Source organism: Lygodium microphyllum, chromosome 15, assembly GCF_053477565.2.
Source record: "Lygodium microphyllum isolate KBCC chromosome 15, Lygodium_microphyllum_v1.1.10, whole genome shotgun sequence".
NCBI classification, from domain to species: domain Eukaryota; kingdom Viridiplantae; phylum Streptophyta; class Polypodiopsida; order Schizaeales; family Lygodiaceae; genus Lygodium; species Lygodium microphyllum.
The window spans coordinates 106,235,891-106,262,173 of record NC_141149.1 but is presented as its reverse complement, the minus strand read 5'-3'; the positions used below and the strand labels follow the sequence as shown (position 1 = coordinate 106,262,173).

The window sequence follows — 26,283 nt, the reverse complement described above, 5'->3', positions numbered from 1 at the left end:
TTTCGTAAAAGAACTACTTTGCGATTCTCTCTCTCTCTCTCTCTCTCTCTCTCTCTCTCTGAGGTGGTTCACATGTGTCTTGGCCACCCTCATTTCAGACTATATGCGCAAACATTGGCTCCCAACATTAAAACTACACACAGCACCCTCTGCATCTACAAACATCACTTGCAAATTTACATCACCTCTGCATTTACACACTCTCCATACAAGCTCTAGTAGACAACCTCAGTTACCTCTCCAAACACATTCCTTACTGTCTCGAGCCACTGTAGCCTGCCCTCTTCATTGTGTTGCCATTACCTGCCCAGTTTTATTTATATCAGTGTAACTATAATTAGCTTTCAGCATGGCATGATCCGACAATCTCCACCACAAGCTGACATATCTATCACACTTTCTTCTATAAAAACCCGACTTTGCCATCCTACAAGAGGTTTGCTTCGAGCACAATTCAAATCCACCCAGAGTATTGTCCATCCAAACAAATACAACCCCCAGACCTGCCAAGAAGCCTATAACCTCATCACCTCCTTTTCACACTAGAGAAGCCAACTGTACAACAAATCTTGCGATTGAGTTGTTAATGTCTGATGAGAGGCATATAGCTCAAATCCGATGCTGTTATGATCTCTCTTTCCTATATTCATGTGGTCCGTTATCAAAAGATGAAGCTTTTAACCTGACAAACACTTTACAATGATCTGCAGGCTTTTTGATTTCAAATCAATTTAAAACCAGTAAATTATATCATAATATCTCCGAACTACCAGGATATGCAATAGAGTAATCGCAAAATCAGCCCACATAATTATTAACAAACTCGAACTGACTATACCCACAACCGGCATCTGGAAAGTGGATCAGTATTACTCCCTGAAAACATTTTCCTCGACAAAGAAATGGTGATTATTACCTAATCTACAGGCGTTTGATTGGCCCGTAATGTTGTACTTCTTGTAACAGCCACAAACTGATTTTCAAGTTATTATCAACATCCGACAGGTAACGTGTCACTATTGTGGATGTAGAAGTACGCCATATGTTGACTTCATATTAAAGTGGAACATACTGGGCACGGTTAGGAGTGGATGATATAAGTGATAAACGGCTGTGAATAGTCAGCCACACAAAGACACTAACAAGTGAAGAGATGGGATGTGGTGTGATGTGTGATTCTAGAAGTAAATCAACGCCTTAAACACAAGCACGTAACACCAGTGCTTTAGTCCTTAAATGTCAGCATCAAGCATGTGCACCGTGTACACGTTACACGTGCAAAGAGGTCAGAGAATAAGCTTGTCAAAAGAGGTCACACGTGTATTCACAATAAATACAGTGTGTGAAGATGTCAAAAGCTAAGCCTTCAAAAAAGCTTCATGACCTACACATAAAAGTGGTTCTAGAAAAGCATCTTACCCTACAGATTTCTAAACTAACCATCTGTATTCAGAAGTAGTTTGTGTTAGAGTTGAAAATAACATGATACACAGCACAAGAAAACATGGCCAAACAAATATAAACACTTCTTTGATCTTGTCTGAACCATGCATAAATTAGGGCCTGGTTTCCACTGGCAGAAAACAACAATGCATTTCAGTCTTCCAGTTCTTCAAGCTGCGCCCTTTTACTTGCCTTTTCTGCTGCAATTTTTCGGATGAAAATACCCCAGCGCAAAGCAGCTTTAAGCTTCAACCAGCCAACATATGCCCTGCCAGAAGTACGCACTCCACCCTCAGTAAACACAATACTGGAAGCTGGAGTATAACCTGTAAAGGGATACACATCTTCGCCCTGCAAGTGAGCAGCTTCAGGAAGGCCTAAGTACTGGGACTTTAGTATCTGCTGCAGATCATCAGTTCCGAGGAGTTCTGCACTCTTTGCTCGGATATCCTCTTCTGAAAATAGATGATCAAAGGGGATAGCTGGTGTGGCAGGATCTTGTAATCGGCGTGACCAATCAACAGAGGCAGATGAAAATACTTGGTAAGGCAATTGAGCAGACTGGTAACTATAGGATCTAGGCAATGCAGGGTGTGGAGGCCCAAGTGCAAGAGCATTGCCAGAATAGGAGTTCTGATTTAACGTATCACTCCCTGACCGAAGCATCTGGTTGTTTTGCAGAAGAAGTTGGTTATCCTGACTGGTATATCTTGTAGATGTCTCTGGCTCACGACCATAAGGTTGTGCGAGAGCTGCCGTGACACAAAAAGATGCATGGACTGTTCAGTTTACCATTTTATACCTGTTCACTATGATGAAACAATGACAGCTGCAGAATAAAACGTAAAACGTAGTGGGTAAAAATATGCGTTAAAACTTACCCGTTGTCGTGGGGTAAGCAGAAGTGGCAGTAGTTGGAAAAGGCCTTGCTTGGGAAGGTAAAACCACTTGATGATTATACATTGAAGTCTGCTCCTCCTCTATGTTGTAGCCACCACCAGTAGTTATTGGGCTTTCATCCTGACTATATGTTACTCTGGACTTGTAACTGTTCTCAGAAACAAGTGCTTCACTGTCATACTCTGTTACACTGCCCCAATTCTCATAAGCAACTTTCACGAGCTTGTCCACATATACCTGCAATGATGAAACAGAAATGATATTGACACATACAGTTTTTAAAGAGATTGCAGACATGACTAAATTCAGAATCAATTTGCATACCTTCTCATTGTCTGAAAGGGTGTCGACTGACTTGTATTGCCCATTGTTAGTTATACCCATGAGCTCATAAATATTATTAAATATCACACCAATATTGTGTGAACTATCTGCATAAAAGACATACAGCTTGCCACTTAAAACACAGGTCTTGGCATGTTCCACAGTAGCTTCCCACATTTTGTTCGACATGCCACTTCCCAATATCTGGATAAAGAAAATATGTTATCTTTGACACATTAAACCAGAAAATTTGTGACCCAAATATTAAACAACCATAGCATGCCACAGCTTACATTCCTCAGTTTCTGTTGATCCATCACATAAAGTCTAAGAAATTCCTCCACAGTATTGATATGGTTAGCATTAAGCCTCCTATGAAACGCTCCATCCTTCCCAATTTTATCCAAACGCCATACTTCATCATTCAATGCAGGAGGATAGTGTTTTTTGTACACTGCCACAAATTTTAATACTGAAGATTCAGTTTACATTTTGAAACTATGATAGCAAGTTTGTGCTAGATAATCATCTTCTTTTGACAGTATCAACAAATACAATGAATCGAATACATCCTATGACATGACCTTATACCAATAATTAATGACTTCAATACATCCTATGGCATGACTGTATACCAACAATTAACAGCAAACCTATTGACAGAAACTAAATGCACACAGCCAATTGGGGATCATAATGCATGAACATACTTAACCTGGTATACAGTTTTTAAATATGCTGTCACAAAAAGAAATATGGAGAAAGAGCAAGAGATGAATGGAGGTGGAAGCCCTTACATTCTCCTCTGTGATCTTTAACTGTAAAAGCATCTGTCTTGCATTCCAAAATCCGAATGCCCTCACAACAACCAGTTGCAACTCTAACTCCAAGCCTAAACTTCCTACACCTGATCCAGCTTGAGTTGTCTGTGAATGTCAATTCACCCAGGGTTCCCACACCTTCCTTAAGTGTTACAAACAAGTCCCCAGTAAGAAGCGGTCTCTTTCCATCCCGCTCCCTAACCACATGATTCTCAAATTCTTCTGCTGTCCATCCATCCTCATCCTCATCTTTACCGAAATCTCCGTCCAGAACGACTATCTCCAATTTGGCTGATGATTCTGGCCCTGTTGTCACCATCTGCCCAGTGCTTGCATCTTCGAGCACAATATGGATTGGCAGGCCTCGCTCACCTTCAATTTTCCCTCCAGTGAAAAGAGGAAGTGCAAGTTTGTTTCTAAAGACAAGGCGCAAACTAGAGGAACTGAACTCTTGGAGTTGTCTGGGAGGAGTTCTGCCAATATCAATAATGGAATTGTGAGACATTGTCAATCTGGTAGAGAAGGATAAACCTTTTACATTGAAAATAATCTATAATTTGCAAGAAACTGTGTGAAGAGGAGAAATATAGTCAGAGTATCACATTTTAGCAAAGGCCAGTCATAAATGTATTTCAAACAACCATTGGTATGGCAAGGTAATTAAAAATATTGTTGAATACAATACCTCTTCAGAAATATCGTTGAATACACCTTTGCAGAAAAGTACAGAGTACCTAAGAGATCTCTAGACTCTACGTAATGTGAGATATCAGATTTATTAGGCCAAGAAGTCTTCACTGTCAGAATAAGACATTTACATAGAACAAAGGAAAAGAAATTACCACCTCTATCAAATACTTTACATGAGGCATGCCCCTCCCCATCAGGAAGATATTAAAGAAAGACCACGTCACCATCATCCAACTTGAAAAGAAGACTATTGACAATATGTATGATTGTTCCCATTATCCTGATCTTCTTTTTGAGTAAACTTTGCTTGATAAGAACCAAATCCTAGAGCCACCAATATAAAAATAAGAGGATGAAGTTGAACTCCTCTTCATCCTCCTATCACCCTAAGGCTATCACAATATGGTGTTGGGAATAAAGGCCCTCGTGCCTTTAAATGTGCTCGGGTGTGAACACACCCTTAGCATTTGTACTTACATATATATATATAAACCTAAAGTGGTACACTCGTCATTGTACCCACAAATTGTGCACACACTCTACTCTACTCTACTCTCTCTCTCTCTCTCTCTCTCTCTCTCTCTCTCTCTCTCTCTCCGCGCGTAAGGAACACGGATTGTCTTGACCTTCGTGCCTCCTGGTCACTACAAATTGGTATCAGAGTGGGCAAGAGACAGCTCAAGTGTTGCAGGAGTCTCAAGTGGACTCGACAAGCAGCAGTCGACAGTCGACAGTCGACAGGTCGTGCAGGCAGCCATTGAATAGGTCGTCAGGCAAAAGGCCTATGCAGCTCAGGTCGTGCTAAAAAGGAACTGGTGTGTGTGGCGACTGGGCAGTCCAGCTGACTAGGGAACCAGCGTCAAGTTGAAGACCAGTGGGCAGCGACCAGACCAGGGAGCAGGCGTGGCAGCGTGGCAGTGCTGACGACAGACGCTGCACGGTTCAGAGGCGCAACTGGCGGGAGCTGTACACGACGACTGCAACGCTGACGACAAACGTGACTGCATGCGACTGGCAGGAGCCATAGGCATGATCAAGCGGCACTTTTTTCTGCAACGCGGCTGCAGGTGACACGTCACGACAACTGCAGCTGGTCAACGAGAACAGATCTGTCATTTTCCCTTTGCAAAATTTTAATTTTTTCAAAGGCTTCCTGCAAACAAGTCCTTTGCCCACTGATGGGCGTTCGTGCGTGTAGGCACAGTCAGGGATTTGGGCAGATTTAGGCCCAGAAATTTGGGGCTTTTCCCGAATTTGGGGATCTTAACGCAGAACTGGACAATCCAACTCAGAAATTGCAAAGTCGGTGCACATTTGCCCGGGAATTTTGGGGCTTTTCACATTTTAGTGAAATTCTTTCAATTTCACTGAAATTAGTGCACACAGGACTTGGAAAATTTGAGAATTTGTCCAAATTTGGTGCGAACAAGATACAACAGTGATATCTGTATCAAAAATTGCAGGAATTTATGACATTTTGTTCTCAACATTTGGGGCTTTTCATGTACATGCACAAATTGGGTTAAAATTTACCCAATTTCTCGACATTGATGCACATTGGACCCCGTGCAATTTGGGGCTTTTGCAATTTGGGTAAAATTTGTGCACCATTTGGTCATTTTATGTACATGCAGGTTCAATTCCATGTAATTTGGACATCCAACATTGGAAAATTTGGAGGTTTTGCTGAAATTGCTCTATTTTGGCAAAATTGGCTTGTTCTATGCATGACAGGGAAAATGCAAATGTGTGGTTGATGCTTTGAGCACAAAAATTTTGGGGCTTTTGACCATGCATGTCAAATTTTATGCCCGTGGATATATGTACAACAGAAATTGCAGCTAAAATTTGGGATTTCTCATGTAATGTGATGCATATGCTCTTGGAACAACTGTAATCAGTTGTGAAATATTGTAGCACATGGTTTGGTGCTTCTGAAAATTTATTTACAGATCTGAAATCTCTACTTCTATGTGGTCATTTATTGTTGGTTGGTACTTGTTTGTACCTTGGTCACTTGGATGACAGTTTGGGCCTGCATTAGCTGATTTTTTTGTCACATTTGGGCTGAAAATCATGGCTGGCAGCAGTGAGAGCAGTAATCTCATGCATATAAAGAAACTTGAAGGAGCACATAACTTTGCAGTTTGGCAAAAACAGTGCTACAATATCCTATTGCAAAAGAAGCAAGCAAAGCCGATTAAAACCAAAGAGGCAAAGCCCGCAGACATGGAACAGGAAGATTTTTGATGCCTTGTTGTTTAACATTGAAGGTTTGGATTCTGCATACGCTATATGGACTAGACTGGAAGAACTGTATGCACAGAAGAGTGCTATAAGCAAAGTGTATTGGCTGGAAAAACTTATGGATTTGCATATGAAAGAGGGTACAGCAATGTCTACTCACTTGAGTGAGTTCAACTCTATTTTCAGCCAGCTCGTTGCCTTGGAAGTTCTTGATTGATTAAGAATTTAAGGCTACGTTCTTGCTTTGCACTCTTCCAGAGAGTTGGGATACATTCAGGACTACTATGAGCAATTCCAATGCGATTCTTTTGTATGCTGATATAGAAAGTGCTCTACTCATGGAAGAAATGAATCGGCAAAACAATGCATCCAGTAAGTCTTCTAGTGCTTTGCATACTAGGGGCAGATCACAACAGAAAGACAAATCTGATAGCAAGGGACGCAATAAATCACGTGGCAAAGATGTTGAATGCCACCATTGTGGTAAGAAGGGTCACTTTAAACGTGATTGTTACAAATGGAAGAAAGAGAAAGGAAAGGGCAAGAAGACAGATGATAGCAAGGAATAGAAGAAAGAGGGTCAACCCAAGAAGAGCAGTGTCAAAATTGAAGAGGTGAATGTAGTCACTCATGACAGTGAGGACAGTGGGAATGGCGTTCTTTTGGTCTCTTCACACTTTGGTACACATGCTTTACTTCCAAATACAGAGGACATGCATAACTCGATTCTCGATTCAGGTGCTTCCTTCCATGTCACCCCTCATCGAGAGTGGTTCTCTGCCTATACAGGGGGTCGACATGGTGTTATCCATCTTGGGGACAACTATGCATGTGACATTGCAGGTATTGGCAATGTGCAGTTACACTTTCAGCATGGCTCTGTCTTTACATTTCAGCATCTACGGCATGTACCTCAGCTCAAGAAAAGCTTGATTAACACAGGGTAGCTAGATGATGATGGTTTTCATACCACCTTTGGTGATGGAAAATGGAAGATCTGTAAGAGATCTAGAGTGATTGCCAGAGATTGTAAAAGTGATACTTTGTATCATCTCCATGTATCTAGTGTGAGTGATCATGTTGTTGCCGTGACCGAGCAGCTAAGCGTTTCTTTGTGGCATGGCCGGTTGGGACACGTGAGTCAAACAAAAATAAAAATGCTTTCTCGTTTGGGTTACTTGCCTTGTCTTCGTTATGCTGATTTTGAGCATTGTGATAATTGTATTTATGGTAAACATGCACAGACGTCTCACAAAAAGTCTCTTTCTTTGAAATCTTCTCCTCTAGAGTTAATACATTCAAATGTATGTCAAATGACAAGATTATCTTTAGGGGGAAAGAAATATTTTGTCACCTTTGTCGACGGTGCTACACGAAAGGTATGGGTTTATCCTATTCGTAGCAAGCATGAAGTACTTGACAAGTTCAAAAAAATCTTGGCATTGGCTGAAAATCAAACTGATAAGACACTCAAGTGTCTTCGCTCTAATAATGGTGGGGAATATGTGTCCAAGGCCTTTCAGGCATTTTGTAAAAGCAAAGGGATAAAGAGAGAGCTCACTGTCCCTCATAATCCACCCCGAAATGGAGTTGCAAAGCGTATGAATCGGACCATACAAAATAAGGTCTGTACGATGCTGTCTCATGTAGCATTACCCCACGGTTTTTGGGAAGAGACTGTTATGACAGCTGTACACTTAATTAATCGGTCACCAAACAGGTCTTTAGGGGGGGGGGTTTTGGGGGGGGGGGGAGAGGGAGTTCCCCAAGAAGCGTGGTCGGGCAAGCCACCTTCATATGCTCACCTGAAAGTGTTTGGCTGCGAGGCTTTTATGCACATTCGTAAAGAAAAACGCAACAAACTTGAGCCAAAGTCCTATAAATGCATTTTCCTAGGATATGGTGATGAGGGTGAAATGGGATATAGATTGAGGGATCCCGAGAAAAGGAAAGTAGTACGCAACAATGATGTTATCTTCCGGGAAGATCGCATGCATAAACAGCCCGAAAAGACTGAGAAGGTCCGTAGGGTTGTATTCCGAGAAGAAATACCTTTTGGACAGCAAAATGTGACCATTGTACAACAGCAAATACCTGCTGTAAATGAACCTATAAATGCAGAAAATAATGTTGGAAATGATCAGCCAGCTATTACCCATAATAATAAGCCGCTATATATGCAGGAACAGCCAGGATAGCAAGCTGTTAATGCTGATTTGCAGGCTGAAATGCCAGGACAGCAAGCTGAAAATGCTCAACAACCAGCAAACAATGATCATTGGGTTAGGAGATCGTCTAGGGCTACTAGACAATCTGATAGATTCATTCCTGGTGCAAAAAATGTAGCTGATTATGTCATGTTGACAGACTGTGGTGAACCGTCTTGCTTCAAGGAAGCAATGGACAGACAAAACAGCAAGAAATGGTATAAAGCCACGTTATCAAAGATGGAATCTCTTGAGAAAAATGGCACTTGGGACTTGGTGCAATTGCCTAAAGGGCAGAAAACACTTCCATACAAATGGGTTTACAAGATGAAAGTCACTTCTGGTTCCTCACCAAAGTACAAAGCAAGATTGGTTGCAAAAGGGTACAAGCAGGAGTATGGAATTGACTTTGATGAGATTTTCTCTCTTGTAGTCAAGATGACTACATTGAGAACCATTTTGGGCTTGGTTGCAGTTGAAGATATGGAGCTCATACAGATGGATGTAAAGACTGCATTCTTACATGGTGATCTGCATGAAGACATATATACGCAACAGCCTGAAGGGTTTGTTGAAAAAGGGAAAGAAAACATGGTATGTAAACTCAAAAGAAGTTTGTATAGACTGAAACAAGCAATAAGAGAATGGTATCATAAATTTAATACATTTATGCAATCTCAAGATTTCCATAAAAGTCAAGTGGATCACTGCTTGTACACTAAGAAGGCAGTAGATGGCAGCCTGATTATCTTGGTTCTGTATGTTGATGACATGTTGATTGCTGGTAGGGATACTCATGCCTTGGATTCATTGAAGCAAAGTCTTCATGGCAGCTTTGACATGAAGGATCTTGGTGATGCAAAACACATTCTTGGCATGAGAATACTCAGAGATAGGTCGACAGGCTTACTCTATCTATCTCAGCAAGAGTATATCTCCAAGGTTTTGCAACGTTTCCATATTGCCTCCATATGTGAAACTTAGTGCAGAGAACAACTCTACATCTGATGATGAGAAGGCTGATATGGCCAAGATACCACATACTTCAGCTGTTGGCAGTTTGATGTATGCTATGGTTGCTACACGTCCTCACGTTGCCTTTGCAGTGGGAGTGGTTAGCAAATACATGGCAACCCCTGGCAAGAAGCATTGGGATGCAGTGAAAGGTATTATGAGATACCTCAAAGGCACAAAGGAGTTATGCATCTGCTTTGGAAAGCAGAAGGCATTTGTTGTTGGCTTTACGGATGCAGACTATGCTGGTCATGCAGACTACAGGAAGTCCACTTCTGGGTATGTGTTTACTTTCATAGGAGGAGCAGTCTCTTGGATCTCCAGGCTACAAAAGTGTATTGCATTGTCTACTACAGAGGCAAAGTATATGGCTGCCACTGAGGCATGCAAGGAGGCTTTATGGCTTTCACGTCTAGTGGGAGAGCTTGGCATCACAGAGTTACGTGTTCTCCATTGTGATAGTCAGAGTGCTATCATGCTAGCACAGAATCTTGTCTTTTATGCAAAGACCAAGCACATACAGGTGAAGTACCACTTCATTAGAGATATACTTGACAGCAAGAGCATTGAGCTTGTCATGTAGTGACCGGTTTATCATGGAGATCTAGACAAACAGTCGTTATGCACAGTGAGAGACAGAGAGAGTGAGAGAGAGCAAAGTAGAGAGTGAGCACGTTTTTAGGTACAATAACGAGAGTGCCTTTAGGTTTTTTCAAATAGATATATATGTATAAGTACAAGTACTAAGGGTATGTTCACACCCGAGCACATTTAAAAAGCACAAGGCCTTTATTCCCAACAATCTCCCACCTAAAGGCAATGTGCATGAAGAGGAGAAAAGAATCAGCTAAGTCTAGGTATATACAAAGCTGAAATACATATATCCATCCAACTCCCATCATCTGTCGGCAATGAGCAAACCGCTCTGCTGAAAGGCCCTTTGTGAGAAGGTCTGCAAGGTTATCATCTGTATGCACTTTGACAAGCTCAACGCTCTTGCTGTCAAGTATATCTCTAATGAAGTGGTACTTCACCTGTATGTGCTTGGTCTTTGCATAAAAGACAAGATTCCGTTCTAGCATGATAGCACTCTGACTATCACAATGGAGAACACGTAACTCTGTCATGCCAAGCTCTCCCACTAGACGTGAAAGCCATAAAGCCTCCTTGCATGCCTTAGTGGCAGCCATATACTTTGCCTCTGTAGTAGACAATGCAATACACTTTTGTAGCCTGGAGATCCAAGAGACTGCTCCTCCTATGAAAGTAAACACATACCCAGAAGTGGACTTCCTGCAGTCCGCATGACCAGCATAGTCTGCGTCCGTAAAGCCAACAACAGATGCCTTCTGCTTTCCAAAGCAGATGCACAACTCCTTTGTGCCTTTGAGATATCTTATATTACCTTTCACTGCATCCCAATGCTTCTTGCCAGGGGTTGCCATGTATTTGCTAACCACTCCCACTGCAAAGGCAATGTCAGGACGTGTAGCAACCATAGCATACATCAAACTGCCAACAACTGAAGTATATGGTATCTTGGCCATTTCAGCCTTCTCATCATCAGATGTAGGGTTGTTCTCTGCACTAAGTTTTACATATGGAGGCAATGGAACCCCAATTGTTTTTTCCCCCTCCATATGGAAACGTTGCAAAAACCTGGAGATATACTCCTGCTGAGATAGATAGAGTAAGCCTGTCGACCTATCTCTGAGTATTCGCATGCCAAGAATGTGTTTTGCATCACCAAAATCCTTCATGTCAAAGCTACCATGAAGACTTTACTTCAATGAATCAAAGGCATGAGTATCCCTACCAACAATCAACATGTCATTAACATACAGAACCAAGATAATCAGGCTGCCATCTACTGCCTTCGTAGTGTACAAGCAGTGATCCACTTGACTTTTATGGAAACCTTGAGATTGCATAAATGTATTAAATTTATGATACCATTCTCTTGTTGCTTGTTTCAGCCCATATAAACTTCTTTTGAGTCTATATACCATTTTTTCTTTCCCTTGTTCAAAAAACCCTTCAGGCTGCTACATATATATGTCTTCATGCAGATCACCATGTAAAAACGTAGTCTTTACATCCATCTATATGAGCTCCATATCCTCAACTGCAACCAAGCCCAAAATGATTCTCGATGTAGTCGTCTTGACTACAATAGAGAAAATCTTATCAAAGTCAATTCCATGCTCATGCTTATACCCCTTTGCAACCAATCTTGCTTTGTACTTTGGTGAGGAACCAGAAGTGACTTTCATCTTGTAAACCCATTTGCATGGAAGGGTTTTCTGCGCTTTACGCAACAGCACCAAGTCCCAAGTGCCATTTTTTTCAAGAGATTCCTTCTCTAACAGCATGGCTTTATACCATTTCTTGTTGTCTTGTCTGTCCATTGCTTCCTTGAAGCAAGACGGTTCACCACAGTTTGTCAACATGACATAATCAGCCACATTATTTGTACCAAGAACAAGCCTGTCAAGTTGTCTAGTAGCCCTAGATGATATCCTAACCCAATGGTCATTGTTTACTAGTTGTTCCTGCAAATTTCCATTTTCAGCATGCTGTCCTGGCATTTAGCCTGCAAATCAACATTAACAACTTGCTGTCCTGGCTGTTCTTGCACATGTAATGGCTCATTTTCATGGGCAATAGCTGGCTGATCATTTCCAGCATCATTTCCTGCATTTACAGGTTCATTTACAGCAGGGATTTGCTACTGTACAACGGGCACATTTTGCTGTCCAAAAGGTATTTCTTCCTGGAATACAACCTTACGGACCTCCTCAGTCTTTTCAGGCTGTTTGTGCATGCGATCTTCCCGGAAGATAACAGCATTGCTACGTACTACTTTCCTTTTCTCGGGATCCCATAATCTATACCCCATTTCACCCTCGTCACCATATCCTAGGAAAATGCATTTATAGGACTTTGGCTCATGTTTGCTGCGTTTTTCTTTACGAATGTGCACAAAAGCCTCACAGCCAAACACTTTCAAATGAGCATATGAAGGTGGCTTGCCCGACCACGCTTCTTGGGGAACCTCCCTCCCCCGCCCCCCCCCCCCAAAGACCTGTTTGGTGACCGATTAATTAAGTGAGCGGCTGTCATAACAGCCTCTGCCCAAAAACCGTGGGATAATGCAACATGAGACAGCATCGTACGGACCTTATTTTGTATGGTCCGATTCATACGCTTTGCAACTCCATTTCGGGGTGGATTATGAGGGACAGTGAGCTCCCTCTTTATCCCTTTGCTTTTACAAAATTCTTGAAAGGCCTTGGGCACATATTCCCCACCATTATCAAAGCGAAGACACTTGAGTGTCTTATCAGTTTGATTTTCAGCCAATACCAAGAATTTTTTGAACTTGTCAAGTACTTCATCCTTGCTACGAATAGGATAAACCCATACCTTTCATGTAGCATCATCTACAAAGGTGACAAAATATTTCTTTTCCCCTAAAGATAATCTTGGCATTTGACATACATTTAAATGTATTAACTCTAGAGGCGAAGATTTCAAAGAAAGAGACTTTTTATGAGACGTTTGTGCATGTTTGCCATAAGTACAATGATCACAGTGCTCAAAATCAGCATAACGAAGACAAGGCAAGTAACCCAAACAAGAAAGCACTTTCATTCCTGTTTAACTCATGTGTCCCAACCGGCCATGCCACAAAGAAACGCTTGGCTGCTCGGTCACGGCAACAACATGGTCACGCACACTAGATACATGTGGATACAAAGTATCACTCTTGCAACCTCTAGCAATAACCCTAGATCCCTTACAGATTTTCCATTTTCCATCACCAAAGGTGGTATGAAAGCCATCATCATCTAGTTACCCTGTGCTAATCAAGCTCTTCTTGAGCTGTACATACTAAAGTGTAAAGACAGAGCCATGCTGAAACTGTAACTGCACGCTGCCAATACCTGCAATCTCACATGCATAGTTGTCCCCAAGATGGACAACACCATGTCGACCCCCTGGTAGATGGAGAACCACTCACGATGAGGGGTGACATGAAAGAAAGCACCTGAATTGAGAATCCAAGTATGCAGATCATCACCTGTATCTGCAAGTAAAGCATGTGCACCAAAGTGTAAAGAGACAAAGGGTACGTCACTCCCACTGTCACTGTCATGAGTGACTACATTCACCTCTTCAATTTTTACACTGCTCTTCTTAGGCTGGCTGTCCTTCTTCTCTTCCTTGCTATCATCTGTTTTCTTGCCTTTTCCTTTCTCTTTCTTCCATTTGTAGTAGTCACGTTTAAAGTGATCCTTCTTGCCACAATGATGGCATTCAACATCTTTCCCACATGATTTACTGCGTCCCTTGCCATCATATTTTCCCTTTTGCTGTGATCTGCCCCTAGTATGCAAAGCACTGGAAGACTTACTGGATGTATTGTTCTGGCGATTCATCTCTTCCATAAGTAGAGCACTCTCTACATCAACATACAAAAGGATTACATTAGAATTGCTCATAGCAGTCCTGAATGTATCCCAACTCTCTAGTAGAGTGCAAAGCAAGAAAGTAGCCTTAACCTGTTCCATGTCCGCGAGCTTTGCCCCTTTGGTTTTAATCGGCTTTGCCTACTTCTTTTGCAACAGGATATTGTAGCACTGCTTTTGCCAAATTGCAAAGTTATGTGCACCTTCAAGCTTCTTTATGTGCATCAGATTACTGCTGTCATTGCTGCCAGCCATGATTTTCAGCCCAAATGTGACCAAAGACAGCAAATGTATACCCAAAACGGTCACCCAAGTGACCAAGGTACAAACAAGCACCAATCAGCAATAAATGACCACGCAGAAGCACAGATTTCAGATCTGTAATTAAATTTTCAGAAGCACCAAATTACGTGCTACAGCATTATCCAACTAATTACAACTGTTCCAAGGGCATATGCATCACATTACATGAGAAATCCCAAAATTTCAGCTGCAATTTCTATTGTACATGTACCCACGGGCATAAAATTTGACACGAACGGTCAAAAGCCTCAAAATTTTTGTGCTTAAAGCATCAACCACACATCTGCATTTTCTCTATCATGCATAGGACAGGCCAATTTTGCCAAAAATAGAGCAATTTCAGCAAAACCCCCAAATTTTACCTAGTATTGATGTCCAAATTGCGTGGAATTCCACCTACATGTACATAAAATGACCAAATGCTGCACAAATTTTGCCCAAACTGCAAAAGCCCCAAATTGCACGAGGTCCAATGTGCATCAATGTCGAGAAATTGGGTAAATTTCAGCCCGATTTGCGCTTGTACATGAAAAGCCCCAAATGTCATAGGCAGAATGTCACAAATTCCTGCAATTTCTGAGACAAATTGTCTTGTTCTACATCACAATCCTCAAATCTGGGAAAAGCCCCAAATTTTCGGGCCAAAATATGCACAAATCTGAATTTTGTGCTTATGTGCGCGAACCCCTGTCAGGCCAAGGGAAAAATTCAAGAAGAATTTTGAAGGAAAAAAAATTTTGTGACCCCGTTGACCTATGGGGCCGGTCGTGACTCTTATGTTATTGCTATCACTAATAGCCAAAAGGAAAATGTTTTTGCTATGGTGTTGCTTGCATACCATGGCATGGTCACCTCAACAAGAAAAACAAAAACTTAAATTATCTCAATTGTCAGCCGAGTTTGTCAAAGGAAGAAGGTTGTAACTCCATAAGAGTAGCTCCTTTTCAAGTTATGGAAATAATTTGCAATAATAATACAAAGCTGACAAAAATCATAAGGACCTACCTTTGAGTTATAGAAAGGTGGGATTAAGTGATTTGAATTAGTGTAATAAGGGGATAGTTGAAACAATGGAAGAAGCCAATTTATGCAAGCATCAAAAATTTCAAAAGGGTACAAAACTACAAGGTGAAAGTGAACCAAGATTCAAGACTCAATCCCTAAATGTATATGTAGACAAATCTATTGTAATGCCAGTGTGGGGGGGTGGGGGTGGGGGTGGGGGTGGGGGTGGTTAGTATGGGGGGAGAGAGAGAGAGATCATCTTGAATAGCCTTTTCTAGCCCAACTTGTGTAGAAGATAGATTTTGGGCCTAGAACATCTCGTTTGATCTACACTGTCCAGCAGAGGCTCTTCTTCAAGATCATGCTCAATGGAGGGGTTGCAAAGCCATTCATCCTCTCCAAGTCTGTCGAATAAATAAGCCCTTTTTAAGTCCTTCATCCTTTGCTCTTGCAACACATCCTATTCTGACAATGTTATCCCGTTTGGCTACAAACGGTGATGTGGTAGGCTTGTCTCTCAATTCCCAATGACAACTAGTCAATCAAGCCTTGGCACATGATACATTTGCATTTTTGAACCTGATAAGGACAACATTCGCAAAGCCATGGACATGTCAAAATAAATAGGTATACTCTAATACCATGTCAAAATAAGTGACAACACAAAGAGACAGTAAGTGAAACCGGTCTATGACTCATATAAAGCGGTAGTTCCTTCAATTAATACCTGGTCCTTTCACACACACACACACACACAAACAGAGACCTCACTCCCTCGCTCTGCACCAGATTGGCCCCAAAGACCGGCGCCCCTCTCGGTATTTCTTTATCAATTAAAAGATGGAAAGTTACAAAAATGAAATGTTCCAAAATACATAACCTGTGAATAGTTGGTTTTCATCTTTTTTGAGTAAATCCCAGCTGCATAAGGACAATACAGCATAACCAGAGTAACATCCCTTTTAGGAAAGCATTTTCTGTGACCATAACTCAACGATTCATGTGCAGAATTGCAGTCTGCAAAACTCTGTATTTACTGTTCTTACTGTCCAGCATATCCAGAACAACATCCCTTTTAGGAAAGCATTTTTTGTGACCATAACTCAATGATTCATGTGCAGAATTGCAATCTACAGAACTCTGTATTTACTGTTCTTATTGTCCAGCATATCCAAAACAACATCCCTTTTACCCTGGCATCCTTCCAGCAGTAAAACAGTCCCACAAACAACACTAAATCAGAGCTGAAAAACCTTGTTCCTGTGTGGCATGGTCATCACTTTCTTTAGTTCCTACATTGGAGAAGGCATCAGCTACTCCTAAACCTGGACAATGAGGCTCTTGCCTCAACAGAAATGCAAAGAAAACACAGAACTGTACATTCAATGGAATCAGCCCATCATGTAGAGCATTTCCTCTGAGAATAGAGAGAGAGTTTACCAAAGGGAGCAAGCTCTACCTTTGTACATAAGTCAAAGACGAAGAAGTACTCTCCATAGCTAATATAGTTGCAGCAATCTGCCCTCGACTCCTCAAAACTTTACTCTCAGATCTACCCCTCATGCCTATTACGTTTTTTTTTTAATGTTCTCTCTCTCTTTTGGAAAGTTGTACCACATGGCATACATGTAACAATTTTTCTGTTTAAACATTCCGGTCTAAAATTCTCCATGATCAGTGCAAAATTTAACCTCGGCACAAACCAAAGAATTAATCCTCCTGAAAAAACGAAGATAATGACACGAACAAATTTTGGGGTCCAAAAATAGTAACTCCCAAAATTTTAGGGATGGTGACCTCTACATTCCTCAAGTTGTTTTGAGCAACCTTTATCATTGCAACCACATCAAAAAGTGTAATGTGGCTCAATTACGGTGACTTTTATTCCGAGAGCATTCTCACATGTGCATCTTCTGTCTTGGCCAGGTTCATTGTCCTACACCATCTCCAGTGGCTAAGCACATTGTCCCAAACCACTGGCATTCTATTCTTCAGTACCCATTCAATATGGAACCGGTCCTAAGGCTCTCACAAACCATTAGTCCAATTTGTCCCGATGGTTGCCTCTTTTGGCCATGCAAAGATCCCGGCTTAATCCAAGAGAACTCTGGGGGTAAAAAGCAACAACAACTAAAGAAAAGAAAAATAAAATATTTATATAAGTAAATAAAGAAAGAAACTGCAAAAAGTATCACCACCTGGTGGCATACCCCCCTCTTGAAAGAAACAAGCGACCTCCATTGCATACCACACATGCTAACGGATGACACAGGACGATAACAAGATTCTCCATGTTATTAGTGTCATCGTATGTATCACTTGCTAACAGATGACATGGGGCGATGGTAGGAGTTTCCCCACTACCATTTGTGTCATTGCAAGTTCAAGTCTCACATAGGTGAAGGATTACATCCTGTATCCAACTATGATTACTAGGAGCCTTTCTAATATACATGTTTCCGGATGCAACAAGGCAATAGCACGTATCCCTGAACTATTAGTGTCACAACATGTATAATCATTCAACTGAAGTGTAACAAATATAACTTCAAAGCACTGAGATTTCATTCAATGATACACATGTTAATGCTAAGTGTAAACCATACATTGTGCATTATTCAATGAGATGCAGTATTCAATTGTACAATAGAGAATGTACATTGCTTCAAAAAGTATTCTAAGTCACTGTAGATTCCAGTAAGAAAGCTTCTCGGTAAAGTTACAATAGCTGATGCGAATCTGACAATTCAGCCTCTTCCATCCATTTAGCATCCATTGGTGAATAGTTCTTGAACTTCACCAAAAATCTTCCTATAACTCTACCTTTCACTTTCCTATCCTTATGTGCCAGGATCTGCTCAAGAACTAGAATCTCATCTAATTCCTCTACTTTAGGCTGTTCCTCTTGAACCATATCTTCTGGCACTTCACCAATAAAAGGCCTCAATAGGCTCACATGGAATGCATTATGAATTTTCCGATTCTCTGGCAATTTCAGCCTATATGCTATGTCATTGATCTTCTCTGAGACTTGAAAAGGGCCATAGTAACGCATACTCAGCTTTGGAAACAAACGTTCCTTGCCCTTCTGTTTTCTCAAACGTGACTTTTCAAAACGCAATAAAGCCCAATCATCCTTTTTGAACAAGAGTTCCCCACGATGACTATCAGCAGCTCTTTTCTATTTAGCTTGTGACTTTTCTAAGGTATACTTGACCTTTTTATATGCTTCTTCCCAATCTTTTACATAACAATCTGCTTCAAAAATGTTAGCTTTTATCTGCAAAATGGGAGGCAGTTCCTTTCCACCTTCCACAATCTCAAAAGGCGCTTTGCCAGTAGATGAGTGCACTGTATTATTGTATGCATACTCAACCAATGGCAAGTAGTATTCCCAAGAAGTCTTATGATCTAAAACACAACACTTCAGTAGATCTAAAACAGTCGAATTTGCTTCTTCAGACTGTCCATCAGTTTGTGGATGGAAAGAAGATGAAAATTTCAATCTAGTGCCCATGTTTTCAAACAATGCTTTCCAAAACAAGCTAGTCATTCTGGGGTCTCTATCACTCACAATTGACCGTGGCATTCCATAGTACTTGAAGATATTTGCATAAATATCTTTACCATGTGTTCTGACTTACCCTTTTTCCTTACAGGAATGAAATGTGCATGTTTGCTGAATCTACAAATGATAGTCTAGATTCCATCATTCCCTGAAGAAGTTCTTGGAAGATCAAAAATGAAATCCATGGCAATACTTTCCCATGGCCTTTCTGGAATAAGAAGTGGTTGCAATAACCCTGGTGCCTTTTGTCTATCAAATTTGACGTTTTGGCATATGCATCAACATTAGATCTCAAGGCTGGCCAATAGAAAAAAGTCTCTACTGCTTTGACTGTAGCATTAATACCACGATGTCTAGCATACGGTGGAGCATGACTTTCTAATAAAACTTTTGACCTTAGCTGTTTTGTAACGCATAGTCTTCCATGCATCATGATAAAGCCTTCTTTGAACACATAATGATCATGATGTTGGCCATTGATCAACTGTTCATAGATTTCAGAGAAATCTTCGTCATCAGCATACTGCTCTTTCATATCATCCAATTCATGGTGATAAGAAATTGAAACAACTGACACCTGTGGTTTTTTGCGAGATAAAGCATCTGCAACTACATTTTTCTTGCCTCCACATGCACTATCTGAAAATGAAACATAGATAGAAAATTTGCCCAACGCATGTGTTTCTCTGACAATAAGTATCTAAGTTGTTTGATGATCCGTTTGCACTACAAAATCAGCACCAAGCAAATAGTGCTTTCAACCAAAAAGTGCGTGGATCACAACCAATAACTATTTCTCATAAATTTGGTAAGTCCTTTCAATGACAGAAAGTACTCTACTCTCGTATGCCACAACTCAGTCATTTTGCATTAATACAGCACCAATGTTGTTTCCACATGCATCACGCTGCACTACGAATGGCTTAGACAGATCTGGCAAAATAAGTATTGGATCTATAGTCATTTTCCCCTTCAAACATCTAAATGTTGATTTCTCTTTGTCAGTCCATTGCCATTTAGCATCCTTCTTTTCAAGCGCATGTAAAGGAAAAGCAATCTCTGCAAAGTGTCTTACAAATCTTCTGTAGTAAGAGCATAGGCCAAGGAAACTGCGAACATCATGAACGGTTTTCAAGTCTGGCTAAGAGACAATTGCTTCTATCTTTGCAGGATCCATCTTCACACCATCTTTAGAAACTATGTACCCAAGGAAATGAATCTCTTCCAAAAAGAATTCACTCTTCTTGCCATTAATGAGCAATCTCTTATGCTTAAGCTCATTAAAGACTGTAACTAAGTGTTTTCTATGCTCCTCTTTATTCTTTGAAAAGATAATCATATCATCAAAGAATGTGTCAATGAAACTTCGATAAGGGTGGAAAATTCTATCCATCATCTTGTTAAACATAGCAGGAGCATTGGTCAATCCAAACGGCATGACTAAAAATTCATAGAGGCCAAATGTCGTTCTAAAAGCAGTCTTATGGATATCCTCTGGCCTAATTCTGATCTGATGGTACCCACTTTTCAAATCTATTTTGCTAAACATTCTTGTTCCCTGTAATCGATCAAGAATATCATCTATCCTCACAACCGGAAACCTATTCTTGATCGTGTTCTTATTCAAGGCTCTGTTGTCAATACACGTTTTTCAAGAGCCGTCCTTTGTCTGAACTAGCAACACAGGTGAACAAAACGGAGAACTACTGGGTTGAATTCGTCCCTTCTCTAAAAGCTCATTAACCTGTGTCATAATTTCTTTCTATTGCGCTGCACTAACCCTGTATGGTGGCCTATTGGGTAGACTAGTCCCTGGAATAAGATCTATGGTATGATCTTTAAGTCTTTCAAGGGGTAACTCTCTTGGTAACGAATCTGAGAGACAGTCACTGAATTTATCCAAGAAAGCCCTTCTACTTTCATCTAGTACAGACACATTACTGTCAACTTTATTAACTTGCTTTGCAAAAACCAAGTATGCAAAAATATGATTTTTCATTACAGAAGTAATTGCAGAAGCAAAAACAACTGGGACGGACTCTCCTTTAAGCTTCACATCTAACACATGAGTCTTGCCCCTATGTACAAGAGTAATCATTCTATTGCAAGTATCCAAGATAGCATGCTTCTTGTGGCACCATGGAATACCCAACAGAACATCACAGCCCTCTAAAAACATAATATGGAACTCCTCTGTGTCCACATAGCTCTAAATGTGCATATGGAGTTTGCCAAGAATGGGGGTGACAGGTTTAGTATGTCTTGGGCATACCAAATCAGCCTGTCCCACTGGTCCCATTTCCTCGGGACGCATACCCAGCTTAGCTACCAATGCCGATGAGATAAAGTTTGCACGAGCTCCAGGATCAAAGAAAATAAGCACTGTAGAATCTCTGATCTTTCTCCAAGCTCTACACAATTCTGTAGCATCATTTGCTAATTGATCTCTCACCATATCAAGCACTAAGCCAATGATGGGCCTCTTTTTACTTGGCACATCTTTATCCTCCGCATCTTTAGAATATTGTTGTGGGCACTTAGAAGCAATATGGCCTTTTTGTTCACATATAAAGCATTTCCCAACCATCATTAAAGCCTTTCTTTCTTCAAATGATTTGCCAAAATGGCCTCTTCTGTCCTTTACCCTATTTAAAAGAATTTTACAGAATTTCATCAAATTGTGTAAGAATTGCCTGGTATGTGCACTTGGTACATGTATTGATGCAATTTGGACGGATTTTCCTTTGAAAATTTAGGGCACAATTGTCAAATTTGTGCCAGAGAATGCATTTGGAGCAAAAATTGTAGTAGAATTTTGGGGATTTCACATGCAATTGGTGTATTCGCCTATAAATCTAATTGTAATTGACTGTGGAGTGCACTAGCCGACATTCTCTAATTCTAGAAATCAATTTGCGGATCTGAAATTTCTGCAATTTCTTGGTTTTTCACTGCTGGTTGGTACTTGCAACGTACCATGGTCTTTCGTGTGACATTTGGGCTTGCATTTGCTCACATTTGAGTGAATTTAGTGCTACAAATCATGGCTAGAAACAGTGACAGCAATAACCTTTTGCACATCAAGAAGCTTGAGGGTGCACACAATGCAATATGGCAAAAACAGTGCTACAATGTCTTGGTGCAAAAGAAACAGGTGAAGCCCATCAAAGCGAAGGCAATAAGACCAGCAGGTATGGGACAAGAGGAGTGGGATGATTTGGATAAGCTTCCACGCTCTACCATAGAGCTCTCAGTGTCAAACAACTTGCTCTTTAACATTGAGAAGCTGAATTCTGCATATGAAATGTAGCAAAGACTTGAGGAATTGTATGCTCAGAAAGTGCAGCCAACAAGGTTTGTTGGCTGAAAAAGTTGATGGACCTTTGCATGCATGAAGGTATAGCCATGTTTGTACATTTGAATGAATTCAACTCAATTTTCAATCACTTGATTGCTTTGGATTTCCACATTGATGATGAGTTCAAGGCTACTTTCTTGCTATGCACTTTGCTTGAAAGTTGAGATACTTACAGGACAGCTTTGAGTAACTCAAATGCTCACGTGTTAGATTCTCATGCGGAGAGTTCTTTGCTGATAGAAGAACTCAACAAGCAAAATAATTCAGCAAACAAGTCTTCTAACGTATTGCATACTAGGGGCAGATTTCTGCAAAAGGGAAGTTCTAAAAATAGAGCAGGCAGTAAGTCTCATGGCAAAAATGTGGAGTGTCATCATTGTGGCAGGAAAGGGCACTACAACTAGGACTGTTTTCAATTGAAGAAAGAGAAAGGCAAAAGCAAAAACACTAAAGACAACAAGGCTGAGAAAAAGAACAGTCAACCTGCAAAGAAAAGTAGTGTGAAGATAGAGGAGGTAAATGTAGTCACTCATGAGAATGATAGTGACGGTGATGTACTCCTTACTTCTTTTTTGAGTGCACATGCATTGATTGCAGATTCCGATGATGACATGCACACTTGGATACTTGATTCAAGTGCATCTTTTCATGTTACACCACATCATGAGTGGTTTTCTAACCATAATGGTGGTGCACGTGGTGTTGTCCACTTGGGGGATAACTATGCATGTAAAATTGCAAGTATTAGCAATGTGAAATTGAAATTTCAGTATGGCTCCATGTTTGTTTTACATAATGTGAGGCATGTACCTCAGCTCAAGAAGAGCTTGATTAGCACAGGGCAACTAGATGACGACGGCTATCACACCACCTTTGGGGATAGCAAATGGAAAATTTGTAAGGGCTCACGCATTGTTGCCAAGGGCTCCAAAAGTGATACTTTGTATCCTTTGCATGTATCTAGCATGCATGACCATGTAGTCGCCTAAACTGAGCAGCCTAGTGTTTCTTTGTGGCATAGCCGGTTGAGACACATGAGTCAAACTAGAATGAAAGTGCTTTCTCGTTTGGGTTATTTGCCATCTTTGAGATATGCTAATTTTGAACAATGTAATCATTGTATTTATGGTAAGCATGCTCAACCGTCACATAAATAATCTCTCTCTAAAGTCTTCACCCTTAGAGTTGGTACATTTAGATGTATCTCAAATACTAGGATTATCTCTAGGGGAAAAGAAGTATTTCATTATCTTTGTTGATGATACCACATGCAAAGTATAGGTTATCCAATCCATTGTAAAGATAAGGCCTTGGATAAATTTGAAAAATTCCTAGCACTTGCTAAAAATCAAACCAGCAAGACATTAAAGTAACTTCACTCTGACAATGGTGGGGAATATATGTCCAAAGCCTTTCAAGACTTTTGTGATAGCAAAGGGATTAAAAGAAAGCTCATTGCCCCTCACAATCCACCCCTAAATGATGTTGCAAAGCATGTGACCATGACCATTCAAGACAAGGTCCGTACAATGCTATCACAAGCTACTTTACCTCATGGATTTTGGGCAAAGGCTATTATGACAACCGTACACTTGATTAATCGGTCACCAAACATATCCCTTTTTTTTTAAAGGGGACCGAGGGGAGGGATCCCGCAAGAAGTGTGGTCGAGCAAGCCACCTTCGTATGCTCACTTAAGAGTGTTTGGCTACGAGGCATTTGTGCACATTCGTAAGGAAGAACACAACAAACTTGAGCCAAAGTCCTGTAAATGTATTTTCCTAGGATATGGTGATGAGGGTGAAATGGGATATAGGTTATGGGATCCCGAAAAAAGGAAATTTGTACGCAACAATGATGTTATCTTCCAAGAAGATTGCAAACAGCCTGAAAAGACTGAGGAAGTCAAAAGGGTTGTATTTCGAGAAGATGTACCGATAAGACAACAAAGAATGCTTGTTGGATAGCAACAAATACCTGCTATAAATGGCCCTGAAAATACAAGGAATAATACTGAAAATGATCGGCAAGATATTGCCCATGATGTACCACAATTTCAATAAGAATAGATGCCTTTGGAACAACCAGATTCAGTTGTACAGCATGCCAAACCTACAAAACAGCAAGCTGTTAATGCAAATTTACAAGCTGAACAACCAGCAAATCTTGATCATTAGGTCCATAAGTCAACTAGAATGCAAAGATAGCCAGATAGGTTTGTTCCTCGTGTCAATTATGTGGCTAATTATGACATGTTGACAGATAGTGGTGAGCCGTCATGCTTGAAGGAAGTAATGGACAGAAAAGATAGCAAAAAATGGCATAAGGCTATGCTATTATAGATGGAATCTCTCATTTGGGCTTGGTTACATCTGATGATATGGAACTCATATAGATGGATGTAAAAACAGCTCTCTTACATGGAGATCTACATGAGAAGATCTATATGCAGCAGCCTAAGGGTTTTGTTGCAAGGGGAAAGAGCATATGGTACGTAAACTCAACAAGAGTTTGTATGGGCTGAAACAGGCACTACAAGAATGGTATCATAAGTTTGATACATTTATGCAATCTCAGGGATTCCATAGATCTCAAGTTCATAACTGCTTATATACCAAGAAGGCAGTAAATGGCAACCTTATTCTCTTGGTTTTGTATGTGGATGATATGCTCATTGCAAGCGGGGATGTTCATGCTTTGGACACCTTGAAACAAAGCCTACACAGTAGCTTTGATATGAAGGATCTTGGTGAGGCCAATCATATTCTTGGCATGCGTATACTCAGGGACAAATCGCAGGGTCTTCTCTATCTATCACAACAGGAGTATGTTACTAAGGTTTTGCAACGTTTCAATATGGAGGAGGGAAACGCCATCGGTGTACCGTTGCCTCCATATGTGAAACTTAGTGCAGATGACAACCCTGCATCTAATGATGGAAAGGTGACACTTTCCTCTACCTTCACACACGTTGCCTTTAGGTGGGAGGTTGTTGGGAATAAAGAGTCACCGTGCCTTTTACGGTGTTCGGGCGTGTACACACCCTTACACATGTACTACACACACACACATATAAAAATCAAAAACCTAAAGTGGTACACTTCGAGATTGTACCTACATTGATTCTTGTACTCTCTCTCTCTCTCTCACTCTCTACTCTACACTCGTTCTCTCTCTCACTGTGCATATCTCAGCATCGTGTGTCTCGATCCTCGCGCACTTGCTAACAGTTAAGTAGAAAGTCCCCTCTGAGGGCAAAGAGAGTATAGCCCCCTCGAGATCTCCCTCTATGAGAGATAGGGAATCTAAAAACTCATGGATCACCGACTCCAAATCATCTAATGACAAAGGAAGTGTCGTCGGTCGTGCCATAGAAGGTATCTGGGATATCAAAGATATCGAAGAACTCCCAGGGGTGGCCTCTCGAATCTAAGTAGTCGAGGGTGGGGAAAAGGGAGGCTCACGCTGGGCAACAGTCGATGTCTCTTAGTGGAGCAAGCTACAGAGCCAAAGTAGTAGAAGGTATCGAACAATCACTGTCTCTCGAAGGAGCGGACTGAAGAACCACAGGTTGTCTGGGTGGCATTCTTGAAACCCTAGAAGAAGTAGAAGCAACCTCCGTAGCTAATTACAGCAATCGCGAGGAGGCCGTGGTACCAATTGATCCTCCTAGGCTCAAAAGGGCTTAGTACGCATCGGACGCATCTTATTGCCTTGAGCATAAAAATCTAAAAGCCGATACAAAATAAACTCCGTGGCCCAAAAGGGAGAGGTGGCACAATAAGTGCTCGAGGATAGACGCACATACTCCAACCGGGTAGTAGGAGCAAAGGTCCATGTCAACAAGCATCAATGGGGGTTCCAATGATGCTAGAAGAGGAGCACCTGGTGGTCTATCCATCTACTTGGGAGAATTCATAGCAGCGGAGTG

General features: G+C 41.0%; 1 protein-coding gene across 1 annotated transcript in view; it reads right to left on the bottom strand.

Annotated features, from left to right (window-relative positions):
• Positions 1–1,299: 1,299 nt before the first annotated feature.
• LOC148024867 (calmodulin-binding protein 60 D-like) overlaps positions 1,300–26,283 on the bottom strand; it is a 44,500-nt gene continuing 19,516 nt past the window's right edge. Inside the window, exons 5-9 of the mRNA XM_087694538.1 lie at positions 3,465–3,961; positions 2,961–3,121; positions 2,668–2,871; positions 2,325–2,580; positions 1,300–2,195 (exon numbers count right to left, since the gene is read on the bottom strand). Coding sequence (XP_087550664.1) covers positions 1,597–2,195; positions 2,325–2,580; positions 2,668–2,871; positions 2,961–3,121; positions 3,465–3,961 — 1,717 coding nt within the window. The 3' untranslated portion in view covers positions 1,300–1,596. The remainder of the gene's footprint in view (positions 2,196–2,324; positions 2,581–2,667; positions 2,872–2,960; positions 3,122–3,464; positions 3,962–26,283) is intronic.